Source organism: Peromyscus eremicus, chromosome 2 (genome assembly GCF_949786415.1).
Source record: "Peromyscus eremicus chromosome 2, PerEre_H2_v1, whole genome shotgun sequence".
Lineage (NCBI taxonomy): Eukaryota > Metazoa > Chordata > Mammalia > Rodentia > Cricetidae > Peromyscus > Peromyscus eremicus.
The window spans coordinates 61,088,057-61,103,975 of NC_081417.1; the positions used below are offsets into that span (position 1 = coordinate 61,088,057).

At 43.9% G+C, this 15,919-nt stretch overlaps 1 protein-coding gene across 1 annotated transcript in view; it reads left to right on the plus strand.

The window, feature by feature from the left end:
• Aco1 (aconitase 1) overlaps positions 1-15,919 on the plus strand; it is a 66,086-nt gene that overhangs the window by 24,381 nt on the left and 25,786 nt on the right. The window contains exons 4-11 of the mRNA XM_059254106.1: positions 1,456-1,593; positions 8,790-8,859; positions 8,978-9,161; positions 9,790-9,929; positions 12,228-12,399; positions 13,457-13,557; positions 14,375-14,491; positions 15,531-15,690. Of these exons, the coding sequence (XP_059110089.1) occupies positions 1,456-1,593; positions 8,790-8,859; positions 8,978-9,161; positions 9,790-9,929; positions 12,228-12,399; positions 13,457-13,557; positions 14,375-14,491; positions 15,531-15,690 (1,082 nt within the window). The remainder of the gene's footprint in view (positions 1-1,455; positions 1,594-8,789; positions 8,860-8,977; positions 9,162-9,789; positions 9,930-12,227; positions 12,400-13,456; positions 13,558-14,374; positions 14,492-15,530; positions 15,691-15,919) is intronic.

Genomic DNA, 15,919 nt, shown 5'->3' on the forward strand with positions numbered 1-15,919 from the left:
GACTGCTTCCTTTAGTGTGCAGAAGCCTTTCATTTTAGGAGGTCTCATTTATCAGCTGTTGGCCGTATCTCCTGGGGAGACTGGAATCCTGCTGAGAGATGTCTTGCCCACACTTGCGTCCTAAAGTGTTTTCTCCACTTTTCTTCTAACAATTTCAGAGAGTCAGGTCTCATATTAGGCCTTTGGTACATTTGGTGTTGGCGTTTGCACAAGGTGAGATATGGCGATCTAGTTTCTTTTACATGTAGACTGCCAGTTTTCCCAGGATTGCCTTTTCTCCAATGTAAAGTGGCATTTTCCAAACACCAGGAGGCAGTACTTTGTGAACTTTTATCTAGATCCCCATTCTAATTTACTGTTCTACATGTCTGTTTGGGGGATGGGATTATTACCTGTTGCCCTGCAGTATAACTTGAAATCAAGTATGATGAAACCTCCAGTATTATTCTATTTGCTCGGTGTGCTGGTTAGTGTTGTCAACTTTACAGAACCTAGAATCACCTGGGAGATGAGCCTCTGAGAATGTCTGTGATGGACTGTCATGATCACATTAATTGATGATGACAGGGAAGACCCATCTTAGTTGTGGGTAGGACCATTCCCTAGGCAAGGGACCCAGACTGCACGAGCGGAGAGCTGTGTGAGCTGGACACCAGCATGCATGTGTTCTTTGCTGTCTTCTTGATCAGCTGCCTCAAGCTCCTGCCTTGACTTCCCCACTCTACCCCACTGTGAAGGGCTGTACCGAGACCATGGGTTACAGTCAGCCCTTTCCCCCCTAATAAGTGGCGTTGTCAGTAACTTATCACAGCAGTGAGAAAAGAAGCTAAGACACTGGGGGGTACTTAGGCAGCCTGGGGTCTTTTGTCTGACCATGTGGATTTTAATATATTTTTCTATTTCTGTGAAGAATAGCATTGGAATTTTGATGAGGATTGTATTGAACCTGTAGATGATTTGGTAATAAAGCCACTTTTACAACGTTGATTCTTCCGGTCCATGAGTATGGAGGTCTGTCCATCTTCTAGTATCTTCAGGTTCTTTCTTTGGCGTTTTAAAGTTTTCATTAAAAAGACTTTTCACTTCTTTGATTAGTCTTATTCCAAGGTATATATCCACTCCTTCGAGTTTGGTCTAAAGTTGAAGGAATGATCTGGGAAGGAATCGCTCTCGTTGGGGTTCTTGAGTGCAAACATCCCGTCTTCCCCATAGTGTCTTGTGTTCAAGTTAATTTACCGCTGGACTTCTACAAGGACATTCTGCTCAGCCGTACCACTTACCACCTCTGTGATTTCTGCTCAAGGAAATATGCTTAGAAAAACTTACACTTTTCTAAGTCACCTATTGCTAACGCCTCTGATGACATGGTCCCTTGTCAGTATTAACAACGGCAAAACCTGCAAAATCCAGTCACACACATTCATGGCTGTTTTCTGCTTGCTTTTTTCCCCCTAGGGGTGTGCCAGCTGTGGTTGATTTTGCTGCAATGCGTGATGCTGTGAAGAAATTGGGAGGAAATCCAGAGAAAATAAATCCTGTCTGTCCTGCTGACCTTGTAATTGATCATTCCATCCAGGTTGATTTCAGCAGAAGGTGAGGAGGGTTAGGAGGGATTCTTTGGCTTTCTTTGTGCAAAATCTTGGAATACACATCTTTTAAAAATATGTGTATTAGCTGTGTGGTGGTAGCGTACACCTTTAATCCCAGCAGAGGTAGGCGGATCTCTGTGAGTTCAAGACCAGCCTGGTCTACAAAGTGAGTTCCAGGACAGGCTCCAAAGCTACACAGAGAAACCCTGTCTCAAAAAAAAAAAAAAAAAAAAAAAAAAAAAATGTGTACATGTTGGGCCAATGATAGCTCAGCAGGTCAGGGATCTTGCTGCCAAGCCTGAGGACCTGAGTTCCATTCTTGGGATCCACATGATAGAAGGAGAGAACCAATTCCCACAAGTCATTTCCTGACGTACACATGAGTGCCACGGCACACGCATGCCCACACATACCCACATACAGACAAATAAATGTAAGACAATTCTTTAATGTGCATACATATTTGAGAATATCTTTAAAGGTGATGCCAGAAAATTGACTTTCCAGTGAATGATACTGGGAGAAATGGATCATATAAACCCTATCATTGCCTGTCTGTTTGTTTTGAAGAGGAGTGGTCTGCATCTAGTAGCTTTACTCTAGCTTGAAGAATGAATCAAAACACACGTGTACATTTTGCCATGAGAACTTGTCAATGCAAGTGCATGTCTGGATTTAGAAGAGTTGAGGGGTTTTTCATCCAGTGCAGCTTTATCCCTGTTTTTATCGCAAGTAACTGTTCTGTGACTGGCTCCCTGGGCATGAGAATAATGCCTACACTAGTTTTGCCCTCCATCTCTTCTGTCTGGGCTATATCCTCATCCCACCCTCTCCTGCCAAAGTCCATGTCATCTTTCCTAGCCAGCTGAAATTCACACATGTCAGAAATCCCTCATCATCCAGCCCGTGTCCAGCTGAGTGAGTTGCTGGTTCACTGGACTGGAGCATGCATGTAATAGGCACTTAACATAACTAAAGCAGGTGAGCTTGAAATTATCCCTCGGTGAAAGGAGAAGGTAAGTTAACACGACTGAGATACCTTTCCATGGGGACAAACGAAATCTCTCCTTTTCACCTGTCCCTCCACCGGGCATCCAAAGGTGTGGGTTGTAAATGTCTTTATAAAGAAGTTGAACATAGGACTTTACAGTTGCAAACTCGCAACTTAGCGATGACTTCTTAATAAATGTTTAAAAGTGAATGCTGCTTAAGCAAAACATGTGATGCATTTATAATCCTAACTTGTTTTACAGATAACTGAGGTTTGTAGTATTTTTTAATGACTTTAAATAACTTTTAGTCCTCATTCTCCAAAAGTCTTTGCTTAAATTGAAGTCGTCGAGAGTGAGTCTTTGGGCTAAATGACATCTAGATAGTAAACGTTACTGTGCATTTCCAGTCCCATTATGATGCACTAGAAGGTGCAGAAAGTCAGCCTGTACCACAGCAGAATCCAGAGAGTGCACTTGGTGCATCATGGACCCAAAGAAAAAGTTAAGCCTGAGAAAAAAGAAACTAGTTGCCTCTTCCCTTTGACTCACAGTGGGTTTCATATACCCTCCAAGGAAATTAGGAATAAGCCATTCTCTAGTTCATATTGAGATATTTAAACTAGATAAATTCAACACAAAGAGAAAGGACCTGTCCTGGAACTGACAGATGTTGGACACGGAGACTGACTTCTCCCCACCTTCTCCTTTCCCTTGGCTCTGGAACCATCCTTAGGTGTTCTCTCTCTCCAGTACCTTCTTTAAATCACATGAGCACGGCTTGATGGTTCTGATCTGCAAACAAGAAGTTGAGTAAGGATTTTCTAAAGTCCTACCTCATAAGTAATAATAAAGTCACCTCACAAAGTCATAGCGACTTCACCTTAGCGCCTTGGTTTCATTGTTCCTTCCTGGGAGGTGAAGGGACTGGAGGCAGAATGCGGTGATTTCATGTCTGACTTACTGGCCTCAAATCCCAAGTGCTCATGCTATCAATGCCTCTGGGCTATCACTTGATATTTTTTTCTTCCCTTTAAGTATTGACTTCCACCCCTTTTTTAATGACCTTTTTCATTTACATGATCTTAATGGAAATGATATTAGGAAAACATAAATGCAAGGGTGAATGTCATATACCAATTTAAATCTAGTACACACACATATTAGATGTTTTTTAAAAACTGTTTAGGTTGATTTATTTTGCATGCATTTGTGTGGGGGTGGGGGTGGTGCAAACATGAAGGTCAGGGGACATGTCACCTCCTTCCACCCTGTGCACCTCAGGCATGGAACTCTGGTTGTCAGCTTGGTGGCAGCTGCCTTTACACACTGAGTCAGACCACCAGCCCCAGTTGTGCTAGGTAGGTAGGTAGGTAGGTTGTTGGTTTGTTGTTGGTTGTTGGTTGGTTGTTGGTTGGTTTTAATGGGTTTTTGTTTTATTTGTTTGTTTGTTTGTTGTTTGTTTTGAGTTTCAGTTTTGGAAGTTGACCTAATCTTTTCCTTACCCTTTAAAGGAATTAAATGGGCCGGGCAGTGGTGGCACATGCCTTTAATCCCAGCACTCAAGAGACAGAGCCAGGCAGATCTCTGTGAGTTTGAGGCCAGCCTGGTCTACAGAGTGAGATCCAGGAAAGGCACAAAGCTACACAGAGAAACCCTGTCTCAAAAAACAAACAAACAAACAAAAAACCTAAAGGAATTAAATGTGATATGTGCTGACTGTTATAGAAGTGAGTGCTATGGGCTAACTCCCAGCTCCATTTCTTGAAATGAGCTGGGAAAGCCAGGTAAAGATGTCAGGGTTGTACATTTTCAGTAGTTGGGAGCTCTTTGTCTAGTCTGAATATCATTTTCCTTACCATCTTCAGCTGCTGAGGACCTAACTAGCATGTTGCTGTCATGTGCCCTGCATTTATCTCAGAACTGCCCCTGGCTTTTCCCCAAGAATTTCACAACAGTTTATGACCAGGTTTCATGAAAGCTGTTTTTTTTTCTGGAAATACTACTTATAAATTTCTAGGCTCTATTCTGTGAAAGTCTCAGACACTATAAATGTGAATTTATATCACATACTCACGGGGAAATTATTCCTTCTGTTTCTGAGGCCATTCTCATTCAAAGACCTCTCTAGAAGTTCTCTAGACTGGAGTGAGGCATGTTGATGTTATGGGATAGAATCATAGAATCTTTGTTTAACTATGTAAAAATGGGTTGCTTTTGTTTAACTATGTAAAGGTGTGTTGCTGTTCACCTTGCCTGCCTAAGGCACCTGATTGGCCTAATAAAAAGCTGAAGGACCAATAGCTAGGCAGAAGAGGGATAGATGGGGCTGGTGGGCAGAGAGGAAATGGGGCCCAACCAGCCAGTGGCCAGTTGGTTGGGGCAGATAGACAGACATGGAGGAGGCAGGAAAGCAGGCTGGACAGTATGTAGATGAAGTAAACGAGCCTTGGGGCAGCACATAGATTAATAAGAAATGGGTTAATTTTAAAAAGCTAGTAGAAATAAGTGTAAGCTAAGGCCGAGCATTCATAATTAATGTTTCCATGACATGATTTGGGAGCTGGTTGGCAGCCCAAAGAAAACCTGCTACATGTTGACACCTTTGTAATTCTAGTACCTTGAATATCGAGATGGGAGGATCAAGAACTGGAGGCCAGCCTGTCTACAGGAGACCTTGTCCCCAAACACAAAAGGCTCATTAGATTGTGCCAATTTAGGAGAGTTTTGAGTGGTAATAAAAGAAATTTTAAAAGTGTGAATTCTAGGTCTGTTCATTTATTCTAATAACCACAACAAGACTAATTGAGCCACACTTAGCACAATATGGTTTTGTTTTCATAGCGTTAGGTTTTTACCTGAAATCACTATAGCTTGGAACAGCCTGGGCATTTCTGGCTTCTTATCATTTTGCCCACCGTATTCTGGGCCAAGCCTTCTCTTGCATTCCCTGCTTCGACTCCCACAGCCTCCTGATGCTGGAGGGTAAAGTCCAGAAGTGCTTGTGTGTCGCAGGATAGATGGCACCAGCCACATGAGTCAGAGTCTCGCCTGCACTGGTGGAAACGATGCTTGGAGATCTCTTCTCTGGTGTTTGGTTTTCTTTTCTCTGTAAAACAGGTTTAACAGACCTTTTTTGTACCCATATTTATTCAATAAACTAGTCAATTTCAAAGAGGAAGTTTAATGACTACATAACTTCAATGCAATTGCTCAGTGTGGTCACCCTGAGAAGGTGCAAACAACCCTGACTTGGGAGCCAGAAGGCTCTCCAGAGGCCACTCGATCAGGGTCCTAAAGCACACAGACCAAGGAGGGAGGAGCCCAAAAGTCCATCCTAGGAGAGGACAGAGTCAAGAATCATAGAGCTGCCATGTGGCGACCCTGAGAGCTGGGCTGGAGAATACGGAGGGTCTGGTAAAGCAAGGTTTGTGTCAGGCTGAAGAACTTGGGTGTTTGAAACAAAGGGTGTATAGTTTATTAGAATATAGTGAGCTGATAGTGATCTGTGCATGTAGAAAACTCTAACTAGTGATGATATGAAAGTTGAGTTTAAGGAACTGGGAAACCAGCTGGGGCTGTGTTTATGATAAATACTTTGGTAGCTGTAGGGCTAAATACGAAGAGGGGAGATCATTAGATGAGGAATGGATGGAGGAAATGATTTAGGAAGGAAGTCAGGGCACTCAGGTTTCCCCTTGACGCAGATGCACCGGGGCCTGGAGAGACAGGCAGGAGCAGGAGGGCTGGAGTCCTCAGGAGGAACAGAGGAACAGTGGAGATTCGGAGTAGCTGCATGCATCCAGAGGACCTGCTGAAATAGGTGTCTGCTTCAGCTGGGCCCCTTTCTCCACGTCTTTCTTTGCTTTTCTCTAACATTCATTTTCTCAGTAGAATCGATAAATTTTTTTCTGCAAAGTTCAGAATTAAATATTTCAGGCTTTGCTAGCCACATGCTATCTCTGTCATATAATCCATCCCCAGTCTTTAAAGCAAAATCATTCTTTGGGGATGAAGCATGTACAAATATTGAGCTGAATTCAGCTCTGGAGCTATAGTTTTAGAACACCCCCTGCCCCATGCTCGAATGTGTCTCATAAATTGAACCCATTAAAATAACTAATAATTATTTTGGAGAATATTCACATCACAGTGGGGGAGGGGTCGATTTATTCACTAAATGTGTTTTCAAGGTAAGTAATACATGCTGGCTGGTTTGTTTTTTTGTTTTTTTTTTTCCTCTATACACACACAGCTCTCACTTCAAAAGGAATATGATAGTTTATTCTGGCTCAGGTATAGTTTATTATTATAGTTTATGATAGTTTTTCTGAGCCAGGTGTGAGTTCCCATGGCCTCGGAGTGAAGATTCAAGTTGCCCCTGACTGGCATGCTGCATCGTGGAAATGGTTCCATAAATACCTTCATGAGCTGCCAGTTCATTTGCCATATACATTGGCAGGGACGCGAGGTAGGCAGTTAACAGAAAGCAGGGAACTCTGGTGTGCTTAGCTTCTTGGATGGTGGAAGCTGGTGGTCTGTTAATACATTCCAAAGGCTTTACTTGATGGTCAAAAGAATGTCAGGTCAGAAATAGAGGTGGGTGGTGCATAGCTGTTAAAGAACTAACAGCGGCCTAAGATAATCTTAGCTCTGGGTCTGCAACATTCCAACTCTGCCCAATCAAAAGTTCTAAGCAGTGATCACTGTGCATAGCCTTCAGCATTGGGGTGGACTTTTTCAGGGAACTTCTGTTCACATCTTCTTCCCAAAGAGTGTCTGTCTGATTTTCCCTGGCTGGCTCCTTTCATCCTTCTGCCTGGATTGATGTCAGTTCCTTCTGGAAGCTCTGCCGGTCTGAGTTCATGGCCCTTTCTGCCTGCTCCTATGACATCTAGTGCTGTATATCCAGAGTTGATAATAGCACTTCGTTATTGCTTGGTTCCTTCTCTTTCCTGTCAGGCCCTAAGCTCCATCCAAGTAATGAAAATGCAGCCTTTGTGTTCCCATAGCTGATTTGGAAGTGAAAAGAAGGGTTGAGTATGAAATGGAGACTCCAGGACAATCAGACATGGGTTCAGATGACAGCTCTGTAATTTATCAGTCATCCGACCATGACAAGTTATCCAGCTTTCCTGTGCCACTGCTGGTGCTTCGGCAGGTGGAGGGAAGGGGGTGTGACGATAACACGGTGAGATGATGGGTAGAGTTGGGAGTCTGGGCGCTCAGCGCCTCCTGTTGGTACGGTGGCAGTGGTTGTTGCTACAGCCCCAGTCTCCGTGACTGCCTGCAGGAGGCAATAATGGAGGAGGTAAAGAGTGTGAGCTCTGATCCAGATGCCTAGATATCAGTTCCTTTTCACCACTTACTAGCTGTGCAGCACTCAGCAGCCTTCGTAACTTCTGCATATCTCATTTTGCTCGTATGAAAATGTGTGCTTTAATAGTGCCCAACTCAAGATATCATTATGGAGGCTTGATGAGAAAATTAATCAAGTAGTTAGAATAGTAGCTGTTTCCTAGTAATGGCAATAGTTAGTGATTATCTAATGAGTGGAGCTTGACTTGGGTCTTAACTGTATATTTAGTGTTTCCTCGAGCTATCATATACAGATTATGTGTGCCTTCTCTCTGCTAAACCTGCAGAGTTGTGACTGTGACTTACTCTACCTGAATGACCTTGAATAAACCTCTGCATGTAATCTGGGTTTACAGTTGTTCATGGAGGGCAGCCATCTTCATAAACCCCCGTCTGAAAGATAGGAGGAGACTGGGGTTCTGAAATCAATGGGCCCTTGGCATTGCTGTCTTCTGTCTCCAGCATAAACACGTGAGCATGTCACCCCCATGTGGCTCAGCAGAGAGAACTGACGGGGTCATAGAGGAGAAGCAGGTGCAGAAGCAAGGTCCCTTAAGTGTCTCTGCTGCTCTTGCCTGACAAGAGTTTGTCCCTGAGAGTCCGACTTGGGTATTAAGTTCCGGTGGAATTCAGCTCCTGTTTTTCCACTGTCTTAGGGCTTTGATGGAATCACTTGAAGCAGGTAATTTGTTACATGTTTTTGGCGGCTTACCTCAGTTTTCCAGCTGGTAACAGTATATACCAGCCTGCAAGCTCACATATGCAGTGGCTGCTTGGTTGATTCATCACAGCAGATTGGATGGGTGCCATGTGAAGCCTTACATTTTATACATTTAGTTTTTCTCTCTGATAGGACAGACAGTTTACAGAAGAATCAAGACCTGGAATTTGAAAGAAATAGAGAACGATTTGAATTCTTAAAGGTATGGGCCAGAGTTTGGTTTCACATTTGGTTTTTCATGTTTATGGGGTTTGAGCAGAGGTGTGCAGATGACCAAGTACAAATGTCTTCACTGTGTTCCTTTCGTTGTTCAATCCTAGTGGGGTTCCCAGGCCTTTTGCAATATGCGGATTATTCCTCCTGGCTCAGGAATTATTCACCAGGTGAATTTGGAATATTTGGCAAGAGTCGTATTTGATCAGGATGGATGCTATTACCCAGACAGCCTCGTGGGCACAGATTCGCACACTACCATGATTGATGGTCTGGGAGTTCTTGGTTGGGGTGAGTCTTCTCCCACACTCCTGTCAAGGGCACTCTTCTGGAGCACGCACCTCATTCTGGAGCACGCACCTCATTCACTGCTTGTGTTCACAGGGTCACAGAGGAGGCGTGTTTGTCTGCTTTGTTGACTGCTGTATTTTTCAGTGCCTAGAAAACAAGGCATTCACTTTCTATTTCGAACAATAAACTGAATTAAGTTCGAGGACATTTGCATAAGTGATATCAGCTAGGTGTTCATTAACAATGGAACCTCCTAAATCTACTCTCTATTAAGTGGCACTGAATAAATTTTAACCTGGGTACTAGGGGAGGGCACACTCCATAGAGGGAATAGAGAAAAATGAGCCGGGCGGTGGTGGCGCACGCCTTTAATCCCAGCACTCGGGAGGCAGAGCCAGGCGGATCTCTGTGAGTTCAAGGCCAGCCTGGGCTACCAAGTGAGTTCCAGGAAAGGCGCAAAGCTACACAGAGAAACCCTGTCTCAAAAAAACAAAAAAAAAAAAAAAAAATGAGTGTTCCTTAGGGAAATACAGCTGTACCAGGTAAACATGCTGACTGGGTTTCTTGTGTCTGTGGCTGAGGGACAGTGAGGGCTTGAAACGCCGTTCTGCTGTGCTGTTCCCTGCAGGCGTAGGTGGTATCGAAGCAGAAGCTGTCATGCTGGGTCAGCCCATCAGCATGGTGCTTCCTCAGGTGATTGGCTACAAGCTGAAGGGGAAGCCCCACCCTCTGGTAACATCCACGGACATCGTGCTCACCATTACCAAGGTAATGAGATTATATAGACGCGTGTGCGCGCGCACACACACACACATACACACATATACACACACACACACACACACACACACACACACACGCACACGCACACATATGCACACACACAAAGCCTCTTGGAAAACCAATGACAAACAGAATAAACTTAATGGAATGGGTGTGTTCTAGAGAGGCTAGGATACAATACGTTGATAGATTATAAAAATAAAATGAGATTAAAAAGGGTTCTTGTGGTTAAGTTTAGATGGTTATCTTTATTCTTTTCCTTAATTTTTAAAGTTGTGACATAAAATACCCAGAAATTAAAGTCATGCTTCTTTTTCTCCCCCCCCCCCAAGCTTATGTAGGTAGCTGTCCTAGAACTTACTATGTGACTAGGCTGCTCTCTGCCTCTTGCCCAGCTCCTGTCACCAAGATTTAAATAGACGATAATGTCTTGTCAGATTTGCTTTGGAGGCTGTTTTTGTGGGTTAGCATGTATTTATAATTTCTGAGTATCTAGAATTAGCATGTATGTATGGTTAGGAAGAGCCTATCCTTCCCAGAAGTAATCTTGAGGTTGAAAATTATTCCCACACATATTTTACACTTTTGCTACAGTTTTTCCACATGAATCTTTTTCTCTTGAGTTTTATTACATTTTTAGCTCTGTGTGTGTGTGTGTGAGACATGCCATGGCATGTGTGGAGGACCAAGGGTGACCTCTAGGAGTTGGTTCTGTCTTTCCACTTGTGGATTCCTGGCATCAAGTTACCAACTGAGCCATCTTGCTGGCCCCACCTAGACCTTTTTATCTGTAAATAGCAACTTAGTTCCATGAATAATTTCACACTTTCTTCTCTTATTGTAAGTTACTTTATTGCAACAGATGTAACTACAAGTTGGAAGTTATTATTAGGGCTTTTTCTTAAACTCTTACAAGAATCCTTTGTGTGTGAGTGTGTGTGTGTGTGTGTGTGTGTGTGTGTGTGTAATTCATTTGCTTTACAAAAAAAGGTACTTTCACCTGGGCTGTGGTGGCGCATGGCCTTAACCCCAGCACTCAGGAGGCAGAGGCAGGCAGATCTCTGAGTTCAAGGCCAGCCTGGTCTACAGAGCAAGTTCCAGGACAGCCAGGGCTACACTGAGAAACCCTGTCTTGGGGGAAATAAAAAAAGTAGTTTCATGGTCTTTGTTTTTAAATAATTTTTTTCTGGTCATGTAGTATAGAGGTCCTTTGTAGAGACCCCATGCTGAAAAAGCCAAAAGTTTGTCTTCGATTTAATCTTTATGGAATTTAGAATTCGATTTATTGAATACCACAGATTGTCACAATCATTTTCAAAAATGGACTAACAGGGCTCACCCCAAAAGTTTGGTAGAATGCACGTAGCTGAAGGACTTTTCCGTCCACTCAGCTGTCTGTGAAGCTTGTGTCCTTGTAAAGTTAACTGACCAGTGCTGGAGCCTCAGCCCTGGCTGATGCCGTATGTGGGCAAGACAGGAGATGGGCAGAGAAGACAGGAGATGGGCAGAGAAGACAGGAGATGATGGGCAGAGAAGACAGGAGATGATGGACAGAGAAGACAGGAGATGGGCAGAGGAGATAGGAGATGGGCAGAGGAGACAGGAGATGGGCAGTCTGTGGGGATTGTAGTAGCAAGAGCTATGCATTATGTCTTTAGAAACACATCATTTATTAAATACTGTGATTATATAAAACTAAACTTACCTAGGTTGAAAGAAGGTAATTTTCTAATGCCTTCAGTGTTTCATTCTGAATGTCATTTAGAACAACTTATCTTGGGGCTGGAGAGATGGCTCAGCGGTTAAGAGCACTGGCTGCTCTTCCAGAGGTCCTGAGTTCAATTCCCAGCACCCACATGGTGGCTCACAACCATCCAGAATGAGATCTGGTGCCCTCTTCTGACCTGCAAGCATATGTGTAGGCAGAATACTGTATACATAATAAATAAATAATTCTTAAAAAAAAAAAAAAAAAAAGAACAACTTATCTGGTGTAATTCATAGTTTGGGCATTTCTTTTCTCTCTTTTTATAAAATAAGAATTATTTGGTACAATCTCAGATCTACAGGAGGGTGAGTGGAGAACTAGTAGAGTCCCTGCCCACTTCTTCCCAATTCCCCAACGTTCACGTCACAATGGCCCTTTTAATGTTGGCAGCACGATCAGGGATGTCCCTTTGCCATCCTGGGATCCAGTCCTTCTAGGAAGCATTGCAAAGAGATAGTTCTGTGTTTTAAACATGCTGTCCAGCCTCAAACGTTCCTGTTGTTTCTACTGTATAGCACCTCCGGCAAGTTGGGGTTGTGGGCAAATTTGTGGAGTTTTTCGGACCAGGAGTGGCCCAGCTATCCATTGCTGACCGAGCTACGATTGCCAACATGTGCCCGGAGTACGGCGCGACTGCAGCCTTCTTCCCGGTCGATGAAGTTAGCATCGCATACCTGCTGCAGACAGGTAGGGGAAGGGCTGAAAGCAGAGACCCTGAGAATCCTAACCCTGCCTCCTCCAGCCCACACGATGCTCTTGTGTTAGATTTATTTCCTCTCTGTGGAGATAAAGTATGTTGTGGATTTAAGGAGATGTGAAATGGACCTGTGGTAGCCAAGAACAACAACTCTCTCTGGTACCCCAGAACCCAGATGTGTATACTGCTTTTCAGATGCTAATTGTTTTATATTGGCACAAGAGGGCTTAGTGGTGGTAACTGTTGTCTCTGGGGTGCCTGTCGGGTACCAGGAGCTGGCATTCACTTACTGTCTTCCCCTTCATGCATTGATAGGATAAAGTGATAGATTACCAGCTTAAACAATAGGAAAGAAAATCTAGGATCAGAGCAGTGTAATCACCCAAGGCTAAATAATAAATAGCCTCTGGCCGTTATACTCAGAACAGCTGTGGGTTCTGGGTTGTATTTCTAGTGATGAGGCGCTGGGGGTTAAGACTTTAGACTTTGGATGCAAATGTGGGTTCTTTGTTCTGCCATTTCCTAGCTGTATTCTGTAGTGAAGTTACCTAATAATTTTCCTGCACTAGCATTTCCTCATCAGTAAATGAGAATAATAATGGTACTTGTCTGGTGGGATCATGATAAAAGCACAGGGTTTGAAGTAATTCATTTGAAGCATTTAGCACACAGTGGCAGGCACACCAAAGTTTGAGGTGGTGGGTAATTACTTTAACAAGGTAATGCCAAGAGTGACCATGGTAAATTGAGGGCAGATGCATGGGTACACCTGAGCAGTGGGCTTCAGCTCAGGATCCCCTTGAATAAGGGCTGTCACCAAAAAGATGAAGCACGTCTGTGAGTAGAGCCAGAATCTGTTCCGTACACGTCACTTCGGTAGGAATAGCGGGTGGTGCCTGATAAACAGCAGCCCGGAAGCTGAAGGAGCAGAGACCTTGGTGTAGGTGCACAGAAGATGGTGTGACCTGCAGGACTGCAGATGGGCTCTCGGTTCATCTCTCTAACCCGGAAATAGTAACGCGTTCATCTGTTGCTAACGCCATTTAGGTCGAGAGGAGAACAAAGTAAAGCACATTAAAGAGTATCTTCAGGCTGTAGGCATGTTCCGGGATTTCAATGACCCCTCTCAAGACCCAGACTTCACTCAGGTATGAGAGCGCCCTCCAAACAACACGTTTCTGCCTTCTGAGGCAACAGTTGCGGGTGTCTGTTTTTCCGCAGGTGACGGAATTTGGGAAGTTAGTCCCTGTGTTGTCGTGATAAGGGAATGGGGTGGTAAACAGTGGAGAGTGAAAAGGTGAAGGACATATCAAAGTAACTTCTTAATGTGACTGCTGACCTAACCTTCGTGAGTTGAGTGTTCCCTCCCCCAACTCCTGATTGACACTTAGGCATGGCAGACTTTATTAGGTATCATTATTACAGTCCTGGAAAGAAGAAATGGAGGCGTGAGCATGTCCGTGGGTCTGTTTATCCAGTGATTTGCTTTATTTTCTAGGGGTACAAACTGAATCCATGTTTCTGTAAGCAGCCAAAGTTTAGAGAGTAAACTAGACGCATTTGGGGTCCCAGTTTTCCTGCGTCATCCAGGAAGGAAGAACTCGTTGAGTTAACAGCCTGTCTTCTGCAGTGATGACTTGTGGCTCCACCCCTCAGCAGAAAGCCGTCTCCCCCTAAAAGCCATGTGTTAGCTACTCTACAGAGCAGCAAGTGGAGGACCAGGCAGCCGGGGTCTACCCCGTCTCTCTAAGGCAGCAAAGAGCCCTGCCAGCCCCATGCTACTCCCATGCCCACCTTAATATTGGGAAATTAATTTTTGACCTGATAAAAGGATCACTGGCGCCCCTGACTTAGAACGTGGGAGCTTGTTTATTTGACTGTTGATTGTTAAGATTTCTAAGGTCTCTGGTGTAATTGTGCTATTTCTTTATGAATTCTATAATTGCTTTTGGTTTGGGTGAACAGGTCGTGGAGTTAGATTTGAAAACAGTTGTGCCTTGCTGCAGTGGACCAAAAAGACCCCAAGACAAAGTTGCTGTGTCTGACATGAAAAAGGACTTTGAAAGCTGCCTTGGAGCCAAGGTAGGGCCTTTGGACTCTACCCTGTACCTTGCTTCTTTGTGCCTAGGCTTGCACCCCACCTTGTTATGAATCTTCCTGAAGCCTGGTACCAAGGACATTTCTTCTCCTTCCTAAGCTCCTTCATGATTCCCCCATTGGCTATGGGCCTAGCAGCTTCTCTACAGCACATGCCTGCCTATTAATTACAACCCCTGTTTATGCATATGCCCTTTTCTTGTGAAAGTCCCCCTCCTGCAGTGTTGTTCGCCCTCTTCACACAGGCTCTATGTCCCTGGACTTTTGTTCATGCTTCTCTGTGTGTACATGCCTCTGCTTCATCCCCTGACATCCTATTCTGTCCAGTCCTTAAAGTTCTGTTCAGATACTATTCTCTCTCTGTAACATGGCCCCGAGCATCTCCTAGCAGGAAGTCATCTTTCCCTCACTTGAAACTCCATGGTACTCTTTGAGTATGTGTGATTTCCCTTACTGATCTGTACCTTTGAACATAAGATTTACATCATAATCACTGCTACCCTACACAGCTGCCAGCGAGATGACTGATGTTTAGATTTTCAGTGAGAGTCTCCCAAATGAGAGGTTGAGATGGAGTTTATCCATGAGGCATCAGCGTGATACCAGATGTTCGACTATACCTTACATTACTGATCTGATTAGTTGAAAGCAGTGTTAATACAAGTCATCTTTCTCCAGATTTCCATGAGATCAGAATCAGTAGTCTCAGTCAGGCCACAAGCACTAAACTGTATACTTTGCAGGCTAACTTTGAACTGTGAATAGATTTAGTCTCCTATCCTTGGGGAGGGAGGACAGTGGTTGTTACTCACTTCATTGCTGAGTGAGATTCAGGACTCACGGCTGCCTTTGTGCATATCTAAAAAGCATAAAGAGAAGTTTAAATTTTCTGGATCATTTCAAAGTTTACTCAGAGAAGTATTTGTTTTGTTAATAATTGGCACTTTTTCTTATTATAGCAGATTGTGTGTGCCCTGTTTTCTTTCTTCTAGCATGTAATATTTTCAACCTTCCCTTCCCACAGCAAGGATTTAAGGGCTTTCAGGTTGCTCCAGACCATCACAATGACCACAAGACATTTATCTACAACAACAGCGAATTCACTCTTGTTCATGGCTCTGTGGTCATTGCTGCCATCACCAGCTGCACCAACACCAGCAATCCATCCGTGATGTTGGGAGCAGGTGAGCACATCTGCTTCCATTCTCTGGGTCTCCTGGATGTGGGAGTAGAATTTTACATTTTACAGATGTACAGACAGATTGGCCCAGAAAATTCCTACACAGCAAAAAGCATCCAAAGCAAAATATTTGCAGTGGAATTCATAGTGTTTGACAGCCTTTCCTTTTGTGATTAGCACAGAAAATAAGTAGAAGGAAGCAGGGGAAGCTGGATTTCTGCCAGAGCCTAGCC